This window comes from Lepidochelys kempii, chromosome 7 (assembly GCF_965140265.1).
Source record: "Lepidochelys kempii isolate rLepKem1 chromosome 7, rLepKem1.hap2, whole genome shotgun sequence".
Classification (NCBI taxonomy): domain Eukaryota; kingdom Metazoa; phylum Chordata; order Testudines; family Cheloniidae; genus Lepidochelys; species Lepidochelys kempii.
Window position 1 is genome coordinate 77,755,817 of NC_133262.1, and position 23,680 is coordinate 77,779,496.

Below are 23,680 nucleotides of genomic sequence, written 5' to 3' on the forward strand. Positions count from 1 at the left end.
TTACAGATTAATTAACGCATGCATTTAACATCAATATTTTAATTCCTGTGTATAACAATGAACTGGAAAAAGTTTCAAAAGGAATGTGAACGGTCTAGTCTTAAGTCAAAAGGGCAAAATACAATCTAAGCAACTGATTCGAAATTCACCTCAGTGCTGAAGATTTTAGAGAGAACAGCTGGTTAGCAGCAGCAGTGCTCTAGCTTTTTACCATTAAACCTGAATTAAAATCCCAGAGCAAGCTGTGGCCTAGTCTCCATATGCCAACATCATGAAAACCCCTCAATTAACGAATGGCACTTTCTACTGAAAAGAGGCCCAAGATTAAAAGAGCAGGAGGTGCTGCAGGTTATTACTGAAGTGCACTGTCCTGAATGGAAAGGAACTGTGAAAGACTTCCTGCTTGCAGTATGCCTGGGCACGCTCTTCTTAGATCACCTAAAGTCCTGATCCAGCATTGAGCAAATATCATGGTAACACAGGTCCTCATTGTCATGAGCACTACAAACCTCACAAATATAAACAAAAATATGTTTTGCGGTTTTTTAAACAAATTATTCAAATCTTTTTTTCCTTTAAAAATAATTAAAATCATGTCAGCACTCATAAATGACCCTATAATAATAAGCTAGTGTATGCCTGTTACGAAGGGAAAATTCTCGGGTTTTTTTCTAAAATTTTCATGTATTCCTAACTTCTATAAACAGATTAATCTTTCAGACCACAAAAGATTACATGAGAAGATTTAACTGGAAATTTTCAGTTGAGAAAACTATATCTGTTGGGTCATGTTAAATTTCATACATTTTGTTAATGTTTTTAAATTTAATTAACTTTTCAAAATATGGAAAGTTGTAAAAGCACCTACTATTTGTGTGCAAATATAGTTATTTAGCCAGGTTTTTGGAATCATCGCTCTGATTCTCAAATCCCATTACACCTGTGTAAATCAGGAATAAATCCAATCAAATCAGTGGAGTTACATTGGTGTAACATATGTTTAGGTGAGAAGTGACCTCATGTTATTCACTACTGAACTTCCGCAGAAGCCTCTGCACTGGTGAACATATATTTTTTTTCAGACTTTTTTAAAATGATGCTCAGATACTCAGTAGACCAGATAGCCTCTGAATTGGATACATCAGAGTTTAGGCACTTTATAAAATGCAAACTGAGAGCCAAAGTCCTTTTGCTTGTCTTCTACAAACAATCCCATTGCTTTAAATGGGACTACATGCTTGAGTAAAGTCATAACAATTGCAATTCAAAAAAGACATTTGATGTACTAGCTCACTTTCAAACACTGTGAAATGGAAAAAACTTAAGTATTTTGTGACATTTTTTCATTATTTTGACCATCTCTAATTGTAATAGAAAGATAAGCACCTCTATAGAATATGGCTCATGGCAGAAACATCCTTCACTATAGTGAACTGTAAGGCCAGATTAAAAATGTTTTAGATTTGGTACCAGGCAAGCCCCAAAAACCACTGAGAAAGGACTTCCATGGTTCTGTGTGCTACTCCATGTCATTGGTGCTTTCACTGAATCAAGCCAATAGTGAGGTAACTTCTAAAACAGTTGTTCCTACATTCACTGAAAGGACAATGTTTTGATGTCATAGTGACAGCAGAAACACATTATTTCCATTCAACTTACACTCCTATGCAATTGCCATTGCTGAAGTAATTCTGTGATATATCATTCACCACACTGTTTTTACAGCCTGTCAACTGAAGCAAAGTTACAGGCTCCCCAATTTCAGGTAACTGTCCTGATATGTCTGTCCTTCTGCACAAATACATCTGAGCACATTCTTTAACATAATGCCTCCAAAGACAGTAACCAAGTTTGTTAATGCATCACATACAACTTCAAATCTTGTAGTTCTATAAACTACACCTACCTAATCCCGCTGGATAAATATAATAAGGATGTAGTAGAACCCCCCCACCCCCCACCCCCGCAAATCAACAGGATCAAAAAGTTCTCCTTTCTGTGACATCGCTTCAAAGTCTTCTGGTTTTTAGAACAAAACTTCATTTTGTGGTGGAAGGGAGATGAGTAAGAACCACGATAATACAAACAGGCCAAACCCTTCCAAAAGGCCACAGGAAACAGACGGTGTTGCAGTGAATAAACAGTTGAGTTCACTGATATTCTGATGGGACTGGCGAATCCTCCAGAGGAATAGCAGTGCATTCTCTCATATCAGTATCCGAGTTGCTGGGTGGGAGAGTGGTATCATTAGGCTCACATGGGCAGCAGCTCACTCCTCCTATCCGGCTGCTTGGTGGATACTGCAGAGAAGCACGGAAGTCTAACGATAGCACTATTAGACGGTACAGTTGTAACATCACAACTAAGATATTCTTAGCTGTGAAAAACACCAGCATCTGATTGATTACTTTAAAATAGCTCATCAGTATCAAACGTAAAACGAGGAAAGGGCCATCTTGTATGAAGAGGCTGATTCCAATGTTCCACAGGTCTGCACTGTGTCTGCACAGCAGTAAAGTGGGGACTCTCGTAGATGACACAGATAGTTTACAGCCAATATGTTGCACTGTAAATAAAAGACATGCTGTGTTAATGTAGCACTCTGAAACCTAGACATGAAAGGCTGAAAGGGCAGCTCAGAGGTAGAGTAGATTATTAGTGCACTAAACTATCAACCCTGCAGGTCCAGGTTCAAAATAAAGTATGCCCAGGGCTTGATACAGCAAAGCATGCACTTCCCTCTTAAGAATGTACTTACAGTTAAGTATACACTTAAGTGCTTTGCTGAATAGGGCTTGAAAACAATATGGTCTCACTCCGTCCTTGTTGGACACTTGTCCACATCACACACCCACCATACAGATTTGGTATGACCAGTAACCTCCTTTCAGTGATGGCACATGGCTCACACAGCTGGCCTTGTAGGTTAGGGTTAGGATATACAGGATGGGAGGTATGTACAGTGCTTACAAACAGTATGAATGACTCTAGTCATTGCTATCCATTTCTGGTTTTATGGGTACTAAATCACATGGGTATATCTTAACTTGTATGCACGAGTCTTCCTTAACCTGATGAAAACGTCTCGCTAGCTAACTTAAAATGCTTACAGTGATATTGCACCTGCAAGGCAAGATAATATCTAGGGGTCACTCATGATAAATATGGTTGTCTAACATGAAAAACTTACCGCTGAAATTAGGTTATTTTGTTTAGACTGCATAATTTTTAGATTTAATTAGTATCATAAATCATGACACATTCCGTAGAAGAACTGTATTGTTTGTCTCTTTGGATGTAAATAATTCGGTCAAGAATGGAAAGCAAACCTCTTAGAGCAGCGGAGCATTTCATTTGAATTCATTAGAGAAACAAAAGTTTCTGCATGCAGTTGCTGAATTTTCTATGCACTTGTGCATCATCATCTTGAATCACCCTGCCTTGATGCAGCTGAATGTCATGTGCAGCACTGACATAGCCCTTTGTTACAAAGCACAGTGGTGCAGCCGTAAAAAGTAAAATTTTTGTGTCTCACTCAAACAGCTGTACAGAGGTGTGATCATTACAAACTTACCTTCTTAAATAGAGTTGTCACATATGGTAAATATTTTAAAGAGCATACATATACTCTTTCCTTTAATTTTCCACTGTGAAATGTAGGGAAAGAAACAGAATAGCAATGACAAGGAAAAACCTGGCATACATGTTGCTTCATTTAAATTAATGCTACGATCCTTTAAAGGTATTTGAATGCTTTCTTGAACTAGAGTGGTATTTATTTTTGAAAGAATACATTGTTAGCAAATCTGTATCTGCAAATCTGAATGTGACACATCTTAAAAGCTCCTGCATCAATCTGTAGCATCGAGCTGCTAAAATGAAAAATTAAAACATGGAAATATTGCCTCAACCTTAATATTTAAAAAAGCCTAATATCCTTTGTAAGAAAATGGCTTCAGAAAAAGTCCCAGAAGAAAAAACTGATTGAGCTATTTTATCAATTTTATATAAAAACCTGTTGAAAATAATTCCTGCTTGAGCTGATGGTATACATGAGATGCAGCTGAATTGTAAACTCCCAGAAAAGAGGGGTCAGAATAATAGATGCTGATATAGGGAGATGTCCATTATGCCTCCCTGCACCAGAAAAGCCCTCTCTGCAAGAGGATAAAATCACCCTGAGGTAGGACCACTTGTGATGTTTCTACTACCTCCTTTCCCTGGTGTTCAAGCCAAGGATGAGCAGCGTAATACTTTTATGGTTTCCAGAGAAGCTCTGTGGACTGGAGCCACCAAGTTGGGGAGTGTCTGGCCATGCCCTTTTCTCAGTCAACCATATCCACTTTATGGGCTATGCCGGCCTCATGTTAAGAAGAGGACATCCCAACTCAGGGGCTCTTTGCCATCGTCTACCCCAGTGGGAGCCAGCCTAGTTCCAGGAGTGGCTCTAGCCCCCGGGTTTATAGTTAAGGTTGTGTCAATTTTTCCATTATAATGACACAATCACAGCAGGTGCTCCTATTTAACACATTCAGCAGCAATTCCAGTTTGCCTGGAAACAAACAGTGTATATTAAAGAGATCACAGTTCAGCTTGAAATAAATCTTCCTTCAAAAGAAAGCATACTTATTTTTCTATGCTGATGCTGAGCTTCCTTCGAATAACGCATCATTGTCTCTGTGATGTGAAATGCCGACCAAAAGCCCACAGCATAGTCTTTGGCAGTGGTATTTACTTTCATTCACATAATGCTGTAAGTGTGCACAGTCCTGAGACATGCTCATCTCTGAAAAAGCTGTTTTGCTGATACTAACCTGCAAGATCAAGTGGAAACTGCAACATACTCCAAGTCCATACACAAAGAATTGCATAAACAAGAGCATGGTTATGCCTAAAAACAAACAAACAAAAAAAAGTGAGTAACTAATTAAATGAACCCCCAAACTATTTAGAACACTGTCACTTTTAAAAGGATTTGGAGCCCAACAGTACAGCTAGTGGGTTCATGCGTCATTCCAGTGGAATTCTGGAGAAACCTGGGGCAACTCCTGGTGGGAATCCCTACAGTTGGTTTGCATTTTCCACCTGCTTGAGCTGTGTGATTTAGACCAAACCTCAGAGTTAAAACTCAAGAGTGATCAGAGTATGGAAATAAATTCTGAGGCTCAATGAGGAGAAGATGCCCTACCCTTCTGGTGATTTCACATCTTCGTTGAGCTTGAACCATCTTTGTTATGTAGGGAGAGCCTGCCCTGCTGTTAAATAAGTTTTCTGTTACAGGTACAGCTTAGTTGAATAGTGAAAAAAGAATAATGTATGGATATTTTCAGGGACAAAAGTGCCAAGTTCAGTTCCCCATTATCTGTGGGGTCACATTCTTTATGAAAATTCAGATAAGTGAGTATCTCTGAAGATGTTTCTAAATCATGTTAATTATTATTCATCTGAAAATTCACATTGGAAGCAGATTACTCTCTCCTCTCCTATTTTAAAACCTTGTCACCCACTCAGGGAGGAAACCATATCAGGTAACCAAACATGCAACTTGGATAATGAATAGCCACGGCAAACTGTTTGCAAACAACATACAGTCTGAAAAGTATCTGATTTACAAGACAATCAAGATTAGCTTGTGAACAAATCACTAACCAAAGGAGAGGCTCTGTTTGTAATAAATAGTTGGAGTAGCTCTAATTGTATGTGTTGTAAACAGTATGTGTTAGTTACTCCATTTTCCTGGTTGTTTGAGTCTTTTCCTTTTGATGAATGTGACATGTTTCATTATGAATAACGTCCTATGAAGCGGATGGGAGCTACTTGTCACCTCCATGGAGGCGCAGAAGAAGATAAAAAGTCCTAGACAGTAACCATCTCTTGACATCTCTGAATAATCCAGTTGCAGCAACCCCAAATTCACACGGATTACAAAACTTGAAATGGAACAAGAAAGTCTTCAGTATAACCTTGGATACAAATGATGTACTTCAGGAAATATTACTTACCTTACATTTTCTACTTCCAAAGTCTCGCTAGTGAATTCAAGTATGTCTGCTGCAGTTCCCACAAACATAAGCAGCAGCTGGGACAACTGATCACGGGTGATTTCACCGCCAATGGGAAGAAGCCATCTCCCTATTATTAGTAGTAGTAGAAAAGTCTGGTGGAGTCCTAGCGTCCATACAGTTTCGCACACTGTGGAGAGCTGGGAGACAAAAACTCTAGCCTATTGCAAAGACCAAAACAACAAGAAAAATACTGTAACAATAGGAACATGAGATGGTCTAGCTATAAAAACTTATCTCCACTGAATGCACCTTCAATTCAATTGATCATGTTAGCTCTTTCTTCAAGCAGAATTAAAGCAAACCTGTTCATGCTGCTGGTGTGACTCACTCAATGGACTGCCAGACCGAGTTGATTTATCTTTCTTTTTCTTCCCTTGTCTCATTGTTCACTTAACTGTTATACTTTGCTCCACTGTAACTCCAAAATTGTTGAACTCAATTTTGTCATTCTTGGGGAGGAAGGAAATCCCTTCAGACTCAGACCAATCCTAGCAACAGCATTTAGAGAACAAGCACCATCTACACCAATGGCTTTTTATAGATGACAATTTTCATCACACCACTTTGCAAAACTGTCCTGTGCAAGGTTCACTACATAGACCCAAAAAGTGCTATCTTATCTCTGTGCCCCTATATATCATAAGGTCTATAGATTGAGTAGAGAAAGGTATCCCACCGACTCAATTATGTGATGATCTGCTCCCTCATTTTTGGGAGTGCTCTCTTTTAATTGATTGAAGTCTTCTCTGTTGCCGATATTCTCCCATGTTTGTTCAGTTTCATTATTGCAAAACTACAATAAACAAAAACATCATACACTCAGAAAACATCATGGGGCTGGAGGAGAATTCTTGAATTTTCACCCAACAACTTCATCCTAGACAGACATCTCCTTCCTTCCATTCCAACATTTAATCTCCCAATTTCCCATTCCTGTTGCCTTAGCCGTACTTGCATTATACTCCAGCAGCAAACTGTAATATGCCACTTGCTCACCCCATTTGCAGAACTTGAGCCTCATTTACATGTTGATCCCAGTCTCAGCAAGCCCACAATGGATGTCACTCCTGAAGCCCAACCTCCTGTGATGGTGTGCTGTGAATTCCAAGCCAACTAGTTCTGAGAGAGCCTGTGGTTCTACCTATTCATGTATTAAAATACTATGTAATGCCAACACTGTACTGCACTTAGTTTTACTTCTGAAGTTTGACTCTGACTTGCTGGATTAGTAAATACAGTATGAGTGTAGGATCCAGACACTGCAGCAGAGTTCTAGTAGTACAGTAAACATTTTTGTTCAGAATCTAGTCAACTGCCTTTTTATTAGCATATTTTAATAAACATATTAGAAACAAGAGAAAAATGACAGGTATCCATTTACTGCCACAACCACTGGTAGCTTTCCCCCCGTCCCCTTGTGTACTATAAGCCTGACCATTTTCTCTTTCTGCATCAGAAAACTCCAATGCAATATCATTTAGAAAGGGAAGGGGTTTCAGTACAACTATCATTTTCCCTTTAGGGCTATGAGTTCTGTGGCTTTCTCTGTGATTATCAATAGTGCCATCCTATTAGTTCATTTATTTCATAATTCACATAAGTTTGAAGGGACCTGCTAGGGAGCCCCTAAATTACTACCCAGTTTTGTAAAACAGAGTATTGTAGATTTTCTATATTGTATGTGGTGTTGAATTTTCTAGTAACTGCCAGTATATTTTAGCAGAATCAAATATGTCTGATATAGGATTTGCATGATCTTAGTGGGTTTGTGTGCCTAACTTTATTGGTCCAGTTCTGCTCATTTGCACTACTTTACATCTGGAGTAATGTAACTGATGTCAGTAGTATTACTTCAGATTTACACCAGTGTAAGCAAAATTTGGCTCCATTCTCTGTAGTTTCATTGTCCAGGAGAGCATCCAAATACTGCAAAAATGACACCTTACAACCTAGTTTGATACAACATATGACCACCTTCTATGCATGGGTGCAAAATCCAGCGTTATCTTAGAAGGATAGATGATTTCTGGGTGTCTGCAATGGGTAGAAAAAAAGACTTTTTACTGAATTAGGAATTTTTTATTTACCCCAAAATCATTGGGTATGTAGAAAAATATCTGTTCACTAACGGTGAAATTCTTCCATTGTTCAGGGGGCTAACACAGCATTCCCCATTTTGAAGACTTAAGTGGTGCATGGGTCTAGTGCTGAGGTGAATTTCACTCTAGAACTGGACTCAACACCATTTGCTATATGGTAGGGAAACCTCTGTAAAGTTTTGATTTCACTTCATAATGCAATATGCTGTAGCTCTCTGTAATATGCCACCAATGGTTCCAAAAATATCCAGTCAGGCTCCCTCTGATTAGAAGGTAAATCAGGGTTAAGGCTGACAGCTGCATTCTAATCTGAAGACAGGTGTGGCCTATGCTTTTGCGGGGGGGAGGGGGGAAGAGACTATTTTCAAGACAACTTTCTCTTATCCAGGGGACCTGTCTGTAATTATTCTGGTTGTTTCATTTCTCCTTCCATAAGATCCCTCAGAGGAAGAAAAGATAAACCATTTTTTCTGGCAAGAGGCTATTTATTTCTATCTTCCAAGGAAACTCCTGCTGTAATTGGTGAAATGTCAGGACTAATTAAGAAACAAAGCTATGTGCTGCTGTGTATCCCCTTAGAGCAGAAAAGCACCTCTTTGCACTCTTTGAGTACATACAGCTCTGACAGAATGTAATGAAGGCAAAAAAACCTTGAAGTTACTGAACTTCAGTAAACAAATCCTCATTGCATGGGGCTGCGGTGATTAAAGAAACTACTGTGATGCAGGGAGCAGATATTCAGTGACTCTTATTATTGTCCCTGGAGCAGATTGGATATGATTTTAAAAATCTATCTTCCTAACAATCCCTAAGCATCTCATTTCATTCTACTCAAAAACAAAGCTAATTAGAAAATCAAACTCCTCAGTTATTGAAGACTTTAATCCCATCATATTTCTGCCAGACAGGCCTGGACGATGGTTTTCTAGCATGCTCATCGCATCAGTATAGGAGTTAAGAGTGGGATTCACAAAGGTATGTACAGTAGGCACCTAACTCCCATTGATTTTAATGGAAGTTAGGTGCCTAAATAAGAATCCCACCATAACTTTTTCTGCACCAAACAGACAGTTTTCCAGGGAGTGCTAGGGATCTACATGCTAGTACAAAGGCAACATCTTCGAAAAAATACCTGAATTTGAGGTTCCACTTTTCCCCTTTACTGAGAATGAAGCATAAGTGAAGCACCTCAGGTACCACTGTGCAGTAATTGTGGACAAAAGCTGTAAATAGAGCCCCTTCCCCAATAACCTGGAAATTCAGAAAAAAGCTCTTAGGTTAGCTGTTTGGGTTATTTGTGGTGGGATGGGGGTGGGGAGTTTCACAGGGAGAGAGTTTAACATAAACAAGGGAAAAGAACCATGAATGTTTTGTATCTTATGAGACGGAAGGTAGACAGAGGCATTACTGTGGACATGTGACATGAACAAAACAATGAAACACGAACACAATGTGGTTAAATGAGGAGGCTGCAATTTTATTTAAAGCTATTGTCTAATTGGGTTAATGACTCCAATGTACCCGGGAGGGTTGTTTCAGTACACATCTCAACAGACACCACTGGCCTGGGTGGGACTATAACCTGAGGGTGAGTGTGAAGGCCATGCCCCCTCTACACCCTCAAGCTTGCCAAGGAATGGTGACTAGAAACCAGAGTCACAACACACTTCCTTCCTCCCACTTGGGGTAGGAGCCACAAACTATGCAGGACATAGAGGCTAACCCCACTATGCGTGACTGTGCTCAGGGTCAATGCCCAGGCAACCCACTGGGTTACAGGGAGCTTGAATCAGACTATTTTTAATTTATCTATGGCACTAGAACTGCCAAAGTTGCACTCAGATGCAGAAGGTGGAAGGAAGTGATGGGAGGATAAGAAGCAGCAGCAGCCCCACCACAGTGAAGGAAAGTGGAGAGGAAAAGGAGAGGGAACATGTGGAACAGTGCCTCAGCTGTTCCCACTTGAGAGAGCTCCTCCCTCTCCCCCACCCTAGCAGGTATCTCAGCAGCTCCTGGCACCATCAAACTGCAGCCTGGTGAGCAAGGTGAGAACTGTCATATTGGGGTAGGGATGAGGAAACGGAGACCATACATGCAAAAGCAACTTACTCTGTCCGTATCTATCTGGGTCCCTCTTTCTATTTCTAAAGCTATTTGTGTTTTAATGTGAGCTTTTCTCCCGCAGTGCTGGACTTCTCCTTCTGAAGAATTCTGCCCTGACTTGCACTCCTTAGTCCTTATTCTGGACTAGATGTGAGCAAATAGTGGACACATATATTTGTTAACATGTTCATTTAGTCTGAGTCCTGATTTGATTCAATTACATTTGTGTCTTGTTCTAGCTCAGTTCTCTGGGAATATTTACGAAACTGGTGTGTGTTCACATGGAAGTTTGGGGAAGAGCTGTTCATTTTACAAAGTACGTACAAGCGTGAATGGGAGCATTGGCACTAGAGCTATTCGCCCAGCCCATCTATCCACTATATACATGCAATTATTTAGTGGGAATATGACACTTATTTAGTGGGAAACTCCTGCTGCAATTGGTGAAATGTCAGGAAAAAGAAAATTGAATGTAAAGCCTGGCAGGCAGTGAATAAATCTGGCTTACATCTTTCCTTCTTTGTCAGGAAGGAACTAAACTATTTTTCAGTATTGGATCTATATACGTAGCTAGATGTAATTCTCTTTATTGTGCAAAAAAGGATAGGAAGAAATTTTTAAAATCCTCAAACTTCTTTGGCTAACTTATTTCCTACTTTTTTTCTTCCTAAAATGAGATTCAACATCCCTATGATTTCTTCACATGTTTTTCCTACAGTCAAACCTGAGAGTTACGAACACCTCGGGAATGGAGGTTGTTTGTAACTCTGAACAAAACGTTATGGTTGTTCTTTCAAAAGTTTACAACTGAACGTTGACTTAATACAGCTTTGAACTTTACTATGCAGAAGAAAAATGCTGCTTTCCCTTTATTATTTTAGTAGTTTACATTTAACACAGTACTGTACTATATTTGCTGCTGCTTCTTTTTTTGGTCTCGCTGCTGCCTGATTATGTACTTCCAGTTCCAAATGAGGTGTGTGGTTGACCGGTCAGTTCATAACTCTGAGGTTCTACTGTATTTATAAACATTAAGTGATCCAATCAAGGACAGAAACCATATCATGATCAGTTATAGGCCAAATTCTAGATTTTAATACTGCAAGGAGTAATTGCTACAGATTGTGAAAACCCTATAGACTAATTCAGAAAATTCCTTTTGGGATTGCAAACAGTTTGCAAATGGAATTAAGGGCCAACTAATAAACTTTTCACAGTGTCATTTGACCAACTCTATTCTGGACCCACTGCCTCAAGGGGCAGAGTACCCTCAATTGCCACTGACTTCTGTGGGAGTTGAGAGTTTTGAAAACTCCAAGGGAGTGCTCAGTACCTCACAGGATTGGGCCCCCTGAAGCAACAGACGCACCTATGGGGCTATACTGTAAAGAATGAAGTTGATGCTGGAGACCCTCATAGTCTGCTGCTATGGAAATACATGTGATGCTGCCAATTCTGCACTATGACTTGCTTGCAGGATTAAACGTGAAGAGAAGCTGGACCGTGACTAGGGCCCTACCAAATTCATGGTCCATTTTGGTCAATTTCAAGGTCATAGGATTTTGAAAAATTGCAAATTTCATGATTTCAAATATTTAAATCTGAAATTTCATGGTGTTGTAATTATAGGGGTCCTGACCCAAAAGAGGGTTGTGGTGGTGGGGGGGGGTTGCAAGGTTATTGGAGGGGTGCGTCGGGGTATTGCCACCATTACTTCTGTGCTGCCTTTAGAGCTGGGTGCCTGGCCAGCAGCTGCCACTCTCCGGCCACCCAGCGCTGAAGGCAGTGCACTAGTGCAGAAGTAAGGATGGCAATACCATGACCGCCCTACAATAATCATGCGACTCCTCCTTCCCCCTCCCTCCCGCCCTGCAACTCCTTTTGGGTCAGGACCCCCAGTTTGAGAAATGCTGGTCTCCCCTGTGAAAGCTGTATAGTAAAGGGTAAAAGTACACAAAAGACCAGATTTCATGGTCCACGATGAGTTTTTCATGGCCATGAATTTGATAGGGCCCTACCCATGACATAAGGAGAGGACACTTGTTTAAATATAGTCTTTTGTCTCCCGCAAAAATGTCAGGGCAAGTGATGAAAAAACAAACATTTACTTTATTAGTAGGATGATATATCAAGTTGGATCTAGCATTAAAATCATACTTAAATATACAGAGCAGAGCAGAGCAAACAATTGTTTTTTTAGTTTGGTGGCCAAACTGAAAAATCCAAAATAAAAAATTCATTTCAGGTTAACTCAAAATTGAACTTTTAGATTTTTTTTCTTGCCACAACAAAAAAACCCCAAATTACATTTTTCTTTTGTTTAGATTTTGGGTGTTTTTTACCCCTTCTTAAAGATAAATCTAGCTAAACTTCTACTGAAATATCACTTCAAAATGAAAAGTGAAAATGTTTCATATCAAAAAAGCTAAAACAAAATGTTTTGACACTTCATTTTTTTCATCTGAAATTATTTGCCATATTCTACCCAAATTTGCAAATAGTTTGTCATCCTAAAGCTGTGTTTTTTAATAAACACATTCATCCACAAAACTTTGCCCATATGTAGTACAAAGCACTAGTTCTGTCCGTGGGGTGGATTTTGGTTGCTTCTTAAACTGTTTAGGGTTGTTTAAAATAAATATTTGGTTGGCACATCTTGTAACTTCTTTTGTACTGAATGGAAATTTACCTTTAACCTGGCTGTTGCTCAAGTACACGTGGAGTATGAGTGAGCTCTCTGTGAGCCTGATTCAAAGCATTGAAGCATGTGTATAAAGTTAAGCATATACTTAAGTCATTCTCTATTCAGCACAGCACTTAAACACATTCTAATGTGGCTTGCTCAATTGGGACCTTAAGCTTTAGGAAGAAAACAGGAATGTCTCAAATCTGTGTTTTTACAGATTATAAAATTTGTCAGTTTTCTACCTTGCTATTTAATTCACTGATTTTACTGACTAATTATTTTTACTCAACATAGTTCAATCTGACTTTATACCATAACCCTCTATTAAAAAAGTGCATCCCAACATGTTTTAAAATCAGAGGTCCTCAAACTGTGGTCGGTGAGCTCCATTCAGGTGTTCTGCAGATAGTTCCCTATAAGGTGCATGCCTGGACGGCTGCACACAAAAGAATAGTGCTCGCAGGTGTGGCTCCACTAATTAGGTGCCTGGACCCTGGAGAAGACACATATAAGGTGAGGTGGTGGCCTTGGGAGGGAAGAGGGGGCAGTGGGGTGAGAAGAGGGGGTGGGGGGAATTTGGGGTGTGCAGGGCTGCAGCGGCCAGAGAAAGAGGCAACTTTCCCCAGCTCCAGGGCTGTGACTGCTGGGGGAGAGGCCCCCCTCCTTCCCAGCCTCAGCTCATGGGCTGCTGTGGTGGGGGAGAGAGGGAGAGACCCTCCTCCTTCCCAGCCTCAGCTCTGTGGCTGCCGTGACGGGGAAGAGAGGGCACATCCATCGCATTAGACAGGTAAGACTACTGATATTAAAATATGAGTTGTGGGCTTTTATTTCTAGAACAAAAAACATCTATTATTAAGGTTTTTTTTAAAATATATGTAGCACTTTTATCCAAAGCGCTTTACAATAGTTAACTAATGGTTCAAACAACATTTGGAAAGATCATTAAGTGGTCTGCCATGACCCTCAGCAATTTTCAAGTGGTCAGTGGGGGAAAAAAAAAGTTTGAGAACCGCAGCTTTAAATAATATAAGGCACTGTCGATATTTCACATATCTGATATATATACACGTGTGTGTGTGTGTGTGTGTGTGTATATATATTAGTTATGATCATTCCTGTGATACTTATGGAAGCAGAACTTGCATGCCCTTCAGTGGTAGGGGAGTACATATTAAATTATGCCCTAAATAATTACCACTTTTTGGGGGGGAAGGGCTAATGTTTACTTTCAGGGATTCAATCTGAGAGCAAAATCTTTAATAGTATTTACTGCCTCAGTTACCACAAAACCTTTTTATTGTGTATTCAATAAATGTGCTATAGTTGTTGCACAATTGCCTGGTCTTGATCCTTTTATTAAGAAAAGGCACAAGATATTTTATTATAAAGAGTAGTACTTGTGACTCGGTGCTACATTTTGACCTAATTATTAACAAGACTGATGTCCTTCCCTGAGGTCTTGGTTTGAATCCATTAGGTCATATGTACTTTCAGAATCCTCTACCCTTCTCTTCAAGAATAACCTGAACTATTTACTTGATATACTCCCACTTTAATTCAGAGGAGCAGTATATCAATAAAATATAAAGTATGCCATGTTGTAACATCATTCTGGGACATAATCTCCTGCCTTTGACTACAGAATTAGCCTGTTTCTTAGCCCAGAGTTAACAATTACAAATGTTCTCAATATCCACTTTACCTGTTCACAAATGTTTAGGAAGATGTGCCAAACATGAAGACAATAAATTCTTGCTTCTGTGTTTAGAAAGAGCCTCAGGCAATCTCAGTGCAAATGCAATTTTGAATATTTGATAATGTTTCTCTGATCTAAATGTTTCAGAGGAGAAAATGAGGCTCTGTATTTGATTAATCAAACTTATTCATTTTCTTTCTATTGCTTTCTGTTAACGATCCTCTCAGGCTCTTCTGAGGAAGTTCTAATGCAACCCTTGGGGCTAAATCCTGATCCATGCTAAGCCCCATTGTGCCACTCTGGCAGTGCTAAGGGGACTTAAATATGCTCTAAGTGGGGAGATGACAATCATCCAACACTGAGGAATCATCAGCTGATTAAGAGCTGGCTGATTTAGCCTTGTTCTATGCTCTGTTGTTCCCCCCTACCTGGCATAGGGGGTGCATCAAAGATAAGAGGGAACCTTAATGCTGCTCTGAACTATACTGACTAGGGCTGGAGCTGGCATAGAATTGGCTTTAGGATTGGAAAGCTGCAGTTGACTCATTTGCAGCTTCCCCCACCCACTCACAACTACCCCTAGCTCTTCCTTGGTGCAGCTGAGGATTCCACTCTTGAAATGGAACGTTCTCATAATCCTCATGAATAACAAGAGGACTCAGCCTTAATAGAACACCTTTAATCCAGGGATTTCAAAATGTTTTACAAAAAGGGGTAAGTATAAGTATCTTTTTTTAAAAAGAGAAAATAAAGCATAGATAAAAGTGGCTTTCCAAAAGTCACAAAGGGAATCAACAGCAGAGCTAGGACTAGAATCCAGCTTTCCTGCAGGCAGGCCCTGTCCCTGTCTGCTTCATCACATGTGTAGTAGCTCTGGAGACTGGCTCCATTATTTAATCAGAAAGCACAGAAGTCAGTACATCTCTGGTCAGAGGGCCAGCAGGAGGCCTATGCATCACTTAACTACTTAAACCCTCAAATAGGGATAAAGTGGGACAAAGGGGGTGAATATCATCCATCAGGAGTACAGGGTTGGCAGTGACTATGTAATCTTCCTAACAATAGTGGGCAAATATGCCTCAACCTTGACTTAGGTGGGACCATGGTATCTGTCTGCTAAGAACTGGACTGGAACCAGTACTGTATTTTACCTAAGCCACCAAGCAGCTATCTGACAGTAACGCCATTGCCAGCCTAAGTTGGGTTCAGACCAGTAACCTAGAGGTGCATGGCTGTATATCATTTATCTTGATACTTCCAGTCCCATTCCCATCAGCAGAATACCAAAGAGATTGGTCTCAGTCAGCCTGGCAAGTAGTGAGTTTCATTAAATCAAATGTAATGAAGTGCTGCCAATTCAACATTACCAAAAGATGTTACTAGAGTTGGAGCTGGATTGGTAGAGTCTCCAGAGAATGGAATGAAGAATAGGAATAAGACCTGGCAGACTATGAATAAAGGAATCAGTTTCCAGATATTTCCTTCAAGGACCACAAGAAATACCTGAGTTTCACGATGAGTTTCCAGTAGCCATAATGATGGTACTGTGCTAATCAGATATAAAAATATTGCTGGAGAAAACCTGTGAAGAAAACGAAAAGATAGCTTAGGTTACAACACTGTATGAGCACCACATATATCCTACCATTTTCTGAGTGGAACATTCAGAATGTTACTTTTCAGTGTGAACTGTATTTAATAAGTGTTTTGTGAGTTCTGCCATATGGAATACAAAAGGGAGGGGTAACTGCAACCAACACTTTAACAGCTGCCATTCTCACTGAATTCCTAAGGCAATCAATACATGTATGTCTTAATACTGGTTTACTAGTAAACTTCTCAAAGATTAGGTTTGTTTAAAAACCTTTTTCAAAAACAAAATGAAAGTTTCTCTTTTAATTCATGTATTTTGCCCACTCAGTTCTGCATGGAAGTGGGTATATAAAAATCTCTTGCTGAAGGCCCTCTTTCTGATCTCAACCATTGGTGTAAATCAGGAGTCACTCCACTGAGTTACACACGGACTCTGATCTCAAACTACTTTTACACCTGTGTAAGTACAAGGGTAGAAATATCCTGAACCAAAACAAATGTGTCCTCCCCAAAGAAACCTTTAACATGGACTAAAACTGTTTATAAAGACACTGGCCAGATATGCATGTCACTCACACTGAAAGTTCTGTAACCTTGTTTGTTACATCTACATAGAGTGCTTCTGCGGGCACAGGCTGAAATTGTGGAAAAGCAGCATCACTTGCCCCATAACCTCAGCCGTGCAGAACACAATGCCATCCACAGCCTCAGAAACAACTCTGACATCATAATCAAAAAGGCTGACAAAGGAGGTGCTGTCCTCATCATGAATAGGTCGGAATATGAACAAGAGGCTGCTAGGCAGCTCTCCAACACCACTTTCTACAAGCCATTACCTCTGATCTCACCTACACCATTTGCTCAAGAAACTCCCTGAAAAAGCACAAAAACAAATCCGCACAAATCCGGTCGGGGTTCCAGGGGTATTCTATCTGCTATCCAAGATCCATAAACCTGGAAATCCTGGACACCCCATCATCCCAGGCATTGGCACCTTGACAGCAGGATTGTCTGGCTATGTAGACTCCCTCCTCAGGCCCTACGCTACTAGCACTCCCAGCTATCTTTGAGACACCACTGACTTCCTGAAGAAACTACAATCCATCGGTCATCTTCCTGAAAAGACCATCCTGGCCACTATGGATGTAGAAGCCCTCTACACCAACATTCCAAACAAAGTTGGACTACAAGCCATCAGGAACAGTACCCCCGATAATGTCACGGCAAACCTGGCGGCTGAACTTTGTGACTTTGTCCTCACCCATAACTATTGCACATTTGGGGACAATGTATACCTTCAAACCAGCGGCACTGCTATGGGTACCCGCATGGCCCCACAGTATGCCAACATTTTTATGGCTGACTTAGAACGACACTTCTTCAGCTCTCGTCCCCTAATGCCCCTACTCTACTTGCGCTATATTGGTGACATCTTCATCATCTGGACCCATGGAAAAGAAGGCCTTGAGGAATTCCACCATGATTTCAACAATTTCCATCCCACCATCAACCTCAGCCTGGACCAGTCCACACAAGAGATCCACTTCCTGGACACTATGGTGCTAATAAGTGATGGTGACAAACACCACCCTATACCGGAAACCTACTGACCGCTATACTTACCGACATGCCTCCAGCTTTCATCCAGACCACACCACACGATCCATTGTCTACAGCCAAGCTCTAAGATACAACCGCATTTGCTCCAACCCCTCAGACAGAGAAAAACACCTACAAGATCTCTATCAAGCATTCTTACAACTACAATACCCACCTGCTGAAGTGAAGAAACAGGTTGACAGAGCCAGAAGAGTACCCAGAAGTTACCTACTACAGGACAGGCTCAACGAAGAAAATAACAGAACGCCGCTAGCCATCACCTTCAGCCCCCAACTAAAACCTCTCCAACGCATCATCGAGGATCTACAACCTATCCTGAAGGACAACCCATCACTCTCACAGATCTTGGGAGACAGGCCAGTCCTTGCTTACAGACAGCCCCCCAACCTGAAGCAAATACTCACCAGCAACCACACAACAGAACCACTAACCCAGGAACCTAACCTTGCAACAAAGCCCGTTGCCAACTGTCCACATATCTCTTCAGGGGACACCATCATAGGACCTAATCACATCAGCCACACTATCAGAGGCTCGTTCACCTGCACATCTGCCAATGTGATATATTCCATCATGTGCCAGCAATGCCCCTCTGCCATGTACATTGGTCAAACCGGATAGTCTCTATGTCAAAGAATAAATGGACACAAATCAGACGTCAAGACTTATTCAAAAACCAGTTGCAGAACAATTCAATCTCTTTGGTCACTCGATTACAGACCTAAAAGTTGCAATTCTTCAACAAAAAACCTTCAAAAACAGACTCCAACGAGAGACTGCTGAATTGGAATTAATTTGCAAACTGGATACAATTAACTTAGGCTTGAATAGAGACTGGGAGTGCATGGGTCATTACACAAAGTTAAAACTATTTCCCCATGTTTATTCCCATCCCCCCCCCCCGCCTCCACTCCCCACTGTTCCTCAGACGTTCTTGTCAACTGCTGGAAATGGCCCAGCTTCATTTATCACTACAAAAGGTTTTCCACCCCCCACCCCGCTCTCCTGCTGGTAATAGTTCACCTTAAGTGATCACTCTCGTTACAATGTGTATGGTAACACCCATTGTTTCATGTTCTCTATGTATATAAATCTCCCCACTGTATTTTCCACTGAATGCATCCGATGAAGTGAGCTGTAGCTCACGAAAGCTTATGCTCAAATAAATGTTAGTCTCTAAGGTGCCACAAATTCTCCTTTTCTTGTTGTGGATCTCTCTGTTTTCTCTATCACTTTGTGTCACCTCTGCTTGCTTTGATGACACTTGTGGCATTCAGCTTCTTGAACTGGCCATGTTTTCCAAGAACGCTGAGGAATTTTATCATACCATCTACGCACACTTCTCCCTTTTTTTGGTTCTTGTGTTTGTTGCTACGGTTTCCCAGTAAAATGCAAGTCAATACTTTCTTCATAGTCATTTTTTGGACCAGGAGTTAGGTCCAACGTTGTTGTTTTGAATGAGCCTGATCCAAAGCCTCATGAAGGGATTGGAGTCTTTTCATTGACTTCCGGGGGCACTGATTCCAACCCTAGGAATCTAATCCTACTCCCATTAAAATTAATGACAAAACTCCCCTTGACTTCATGGGTGAAGGAGAAGCCTGAGGAAACTTACTTGGTTATCATTACTCCTGATTACTAAATTCTGAAGTCACATGAAACTGCTTGAAACAGCCTTAACTATCTTTTCTCCATGATGATGTGACAGCAAAATTAAAGATATAATAGGAAACATTAGCCCCTCTACTACACTTTTGTTAAGGTATTTCCCTAATGCAGCCTTTTTTCGCTCAAATTGATTTTGTGGTGACAGCCCCTCACCTTCTGTTGCTCTGCAATTTAAGTGGTCTTGCTACAGCTGCTCAGTTTTTTGGCTTGCAGTCAGTCCAGCTGCTCCACCCACAGTCTGAGCTCTACCCCCTTGTGACATCAAAATGAGATTGTGTGCAGATCTTCACAATATGACCAGTTCCAAATAAATTGGTTAGTCTCTAAGGTGCCACAAGTACTCCTTTTCTTTTTGCGAATACAGACTAACACGGCTGTTACTCTGAAACCTTTTTTTTTCTTTGATGCTTTGGTCAGCAGTGAAATAGTTAACAATGTTCTCACTTAAATAATCATGGTTAGATTTCATAGTTAACACAGATTGAGACGAGCAGAGCTATTGTTTCAGGATTTCTGCAGACATCACTCCACTAATTTACATTTTAAAAGTTAGAAGGATTATTTTTGCAGCTATAAGGGCTAAAGATTTTGGGCATAGGGGCTAAACTAAAGTTTATTTTCTGGAGCAAGAGAGCTGCCAGAGAAAAGTACCAGTTTTCTGAACTGCCATAAAATGGCTCAATCAAACGCCCAATGCTACTGCCTTCAAAACTACCCAGTTACTCCTTGGTTTTTTAAATGTATTTATTTTTTTACTTCATTTCAATGTCATTGATTCAATTTTTTTTAAAGTTAGATCATTTCAGAAGAGAGCAAAATAAGGCCTGGTCTACACTTAAATAGATAAACCTAGCTATGTCCCTCAGGGCTGGGAAAAATATTGCGCTCCAAGCACTGTCGTTAGGTCAACTTAATCCCTGGTATAGATGCAGCTAGAAGACTGATGGAAGTGTAGTCATATCTTGAGAGTGAAGTAGTTCTAATTTCCATCCTAGAAACATGAAGCGGGTATAAAATGGAAAACAACTAGTATATTTGACAATCTTAACCAGAGACATGATGGCTACCTATCTTTCCTGTAAGACAAGGTGGATGAGATAATATCTTTTATTGGACCAATTTCTGTTGGTGAGAGAAACAAGCTTTTGAGCCACAGAGAGCTGCTCTTCAGATCTGGGAAAGGTACTCTCAGTGACACAGCTAAATGCAAGGTGGAGCAGAGTGTTTGGCATAGGCAGTTAGCGGATATTCTAAGGGACTGTTTAGGTAAAGCGGTCCATTAACACCTCTGCAGTCATAGGACAAAAAGAGAGTGTTAGTGGCATAGGCACCGACTCCATGGGTGCTCTAGGGCTGGAGCACCCATGGAAAAAAATTAGCGGGTGTTTAGCACCCAGTGGCAGCCAAGCTTCCCCCCTCCTGCTGTGCTTCCCACCTGCTGGGGGCCCCACTGATCAACTCTTCCCCGTTCCCCCCAGTGCTTCCGGCCCACTGCAATCAGTTGTTTCGCAGTGTGCAGGAGGCACTGGGAGGGATGGGGAGAAGCAGGGATGGGGCGCACTCGGAGGAGGGGGTGGGAAAAGGCAGGGGTGGGGCGGGGCAAGGTGAGGCGGGGTTGGGGCTTGGAGGAAGGGGTGGAGTGGGGGCGAGCCTGGAATGGAGCAGGGGTCGAGCACCTCCCTGGTAGAAAGAAAAAGAAATATCTAGACACCTTCTTGTTATCAGGCTTGATCTTACTCCCAGTGAAGTCACAGAGTGCAGGATTGGGTCCAGTTTTTAAAAAACATTTCTGCAGGATTGCTCTAGCTCCTGAGTAAATTTGTTTTCAAGACTTTTTACTGACCTCTGTTGAATCCGAACTTATTTGCACAGCTAAAACTATTCTTTGAATTTTCTGAAAACAGATGTGCAAAATATTCCTCTGCATAGCTGCTGATGTTGACAAAAATAGGATGTTCTGACACTGCTTCTTTATAATAAACATGTATTTTGATTCCTATAATTACTAAACAGTTACTGCATTATTTAAAAAGTACAAGACGCGTTAGTACTAGGAGGATATTTGAGTTTAGACTGTGAAAATTTTGTGGCTTGCCTCACAATAATATTTTGGACTTTTATAACATTTCACACAATGGTGTCAGCATTTATTATCATAAAACTATCTCTCTTTTTTTACCTGTTTGTTTACTTTCAGGGACATGTGGCTTGAGTTTCTACAAACGGAAGATCTATAATACTGGCAGATGCAAAAACTTTACCTCTGCTTATATAGAGCTGTTGATTTGGCTCACTCTTTAGATCAGGGGTGGGCAAACTACAGCCCACAGGCCGAATCCAGCCTGTCAGGGATTGCCACCCTTATGGCCCCATGGGCCAACAGCACTCCTGGAAGCGGCTGGCACCACGTCCCTGTGGCCCTGGGGGCGGGAGGAGAGGGGCAGAGGGCTTTGCGTGCTGCCCTCGCCTGCAGGCACCGCCCCCCACAGCTCCCATTGGCCGGGAATGGGGAACCACAGCCAATGGGAGCTTCGGGGAAGGTACTCACAGGCGAGGGCAGCGTGTGGAGCCCTCTGCCCTGCCTTACCACAGGAGGCACAGGGATGTGGTGCTGTCCTCTTCCGGGACTGGTGCTGGGCCAGAGCAGGCAGGGAGCCTGCCCTGGCCCCGGTATGCACTGCTGCCACCCTGGAGCCGCTCCAGGTAAGCGGCACCAGGCCAGAGCCCGCATCCCTCCTGCACCCGAACCCCCTGCCCTGAGCCCCCTCCCACACTCTGCACACCCTCATACACCCCGTACCCCTCCTCTGCCCCAACCCCTTGCCTTGAGCCCCTTCCTGCACACCGCTTCCACACTCCAACCCCCTGCTCCAGCCCTACATGCAATTTCCCCATCCAGATGTGGCCCTCGGGCCAAAAAGTTTGCCCACCCCTGCTTTAGATTAATGAATCACATGGGATATGGACAGAAGCAAAGTAATCCTGTTTGTGTGAGCACTTTCTAAACACATGTAAAACCCTCGTCCTTGGGCAAAATGTGGTATGTTTTTAAGGAATCTTTGTCTCTCACCCACATTCATTTATATTGAAACATTTTCAATGCAGTAGCTCCCATATTTAACTTCAGACCGATTAGAAACTGAAATACTGAGCAGAATCTACAGCATACCAAGCCAGTGGCTTGTACACATCTTTATTTGTTGATTGTCAGTTCAGGGTAATCATTGTTGCAGCCAGCACTGATGAGGAATAATGTTCCAGGAAAACTCTGGCTATCAGTGAGACTAGCAGAAGGAGGAGGTTGCTGGAAATATAGCATGGAGCAGCCTGCTTTCTCTGGGATTTTTGCCCTATGCACAGTTGCTACCTGACAAGCTGTTGCTCACAAAGCACCCAGATTTTCTATCTGTGCAGATTATAGCAAAATCTAAAGGAGTTATGTAGTTTTTCTTCCTAGCTATTTCAGCACTCTAGATCAGCAGCACTAGAACAAAAATGCCTTGCATGAAACTCTCACATTTTCCAATGCTTTCCCTGAGAAAAGTTTGATCTCCAAAGAGCCTGATGCAAACTACCCTTTTAAAAAGCTCATTGGGATTTTGCAGTGGCTTGTCCAGAACCCTACTGCCCCCCCAAATCCCATCTACAAACCTACTGTAGTAATTGATGCAAATATTTCTGAAATCTCAACACAGACAAAGCAAGAACAGCTTATGTAGCAGAGCTAAAGTGAGTCCCAGCTCTGAAATAAAATAGCAACCCAGCTACAGTGAGCCTCAGATCTGCAATAAGTGTATATGCAAAGAGCCAAAAGACACCCTGAAGGAGCCAAAGGGATATGCTCACCATTTGTAGCCTTTGCCTTGCTTAAACTTGAGGGTGAGCCCAGTTTCCAGGCACAGGAGGAGGTTGAGCAATGCCAGCAGCCAGAACTTGGGTTCCTTCTTCACTTCAGTCACCCTCCAAACCCCGATCAGAGAGTGTAGAACAAAGAGCAGCCTTGTAACCAGGGCATTGAGCAGCACCAGCAGCTCCATTCTCAGCTGGCCCCCCCACCCCCTCTCCCAGTACTGCGGGGGCCCAGTGCCTTTTACAGGCGATGGGAAGTTTCCCTGGGAATAGCTGATATGTGTATGCACCACAAGCAAAT

At 41.6% G+C, this 23,680-nt stretch overlaps 1 protein-coding gene across 1 annotated transcript; it reads right to left on the minus strand.

The window, feature by feature from the left end:
* Positions 1-1,994: 1,994 nt before the first annotated feature.
* On the minus strand, positions 1,995-23,680 carry TMEM26 (transmembrane protein 26). The gene is made up of 6 exons (XM_073354918.1): positions 23,377-23,680; positions 16,153-16,231; positions 6,742-6,858; positions 6,003-6,223; positions 4,815-4,891; positions 1,995-2,566 (listed from the first exon to the last, which is right to left on the minus strand). Exons 1-6 carry the CDS (start codon positions 23,565-23,567, stop codon positions 2,151-2,153), a joined length of 1,101 nt encoding a protein of 366 aa, XP_073211019.1. The 5' UTR covers positions 23,568-23,680; the 3' UTR covers positions 1,995-2,150.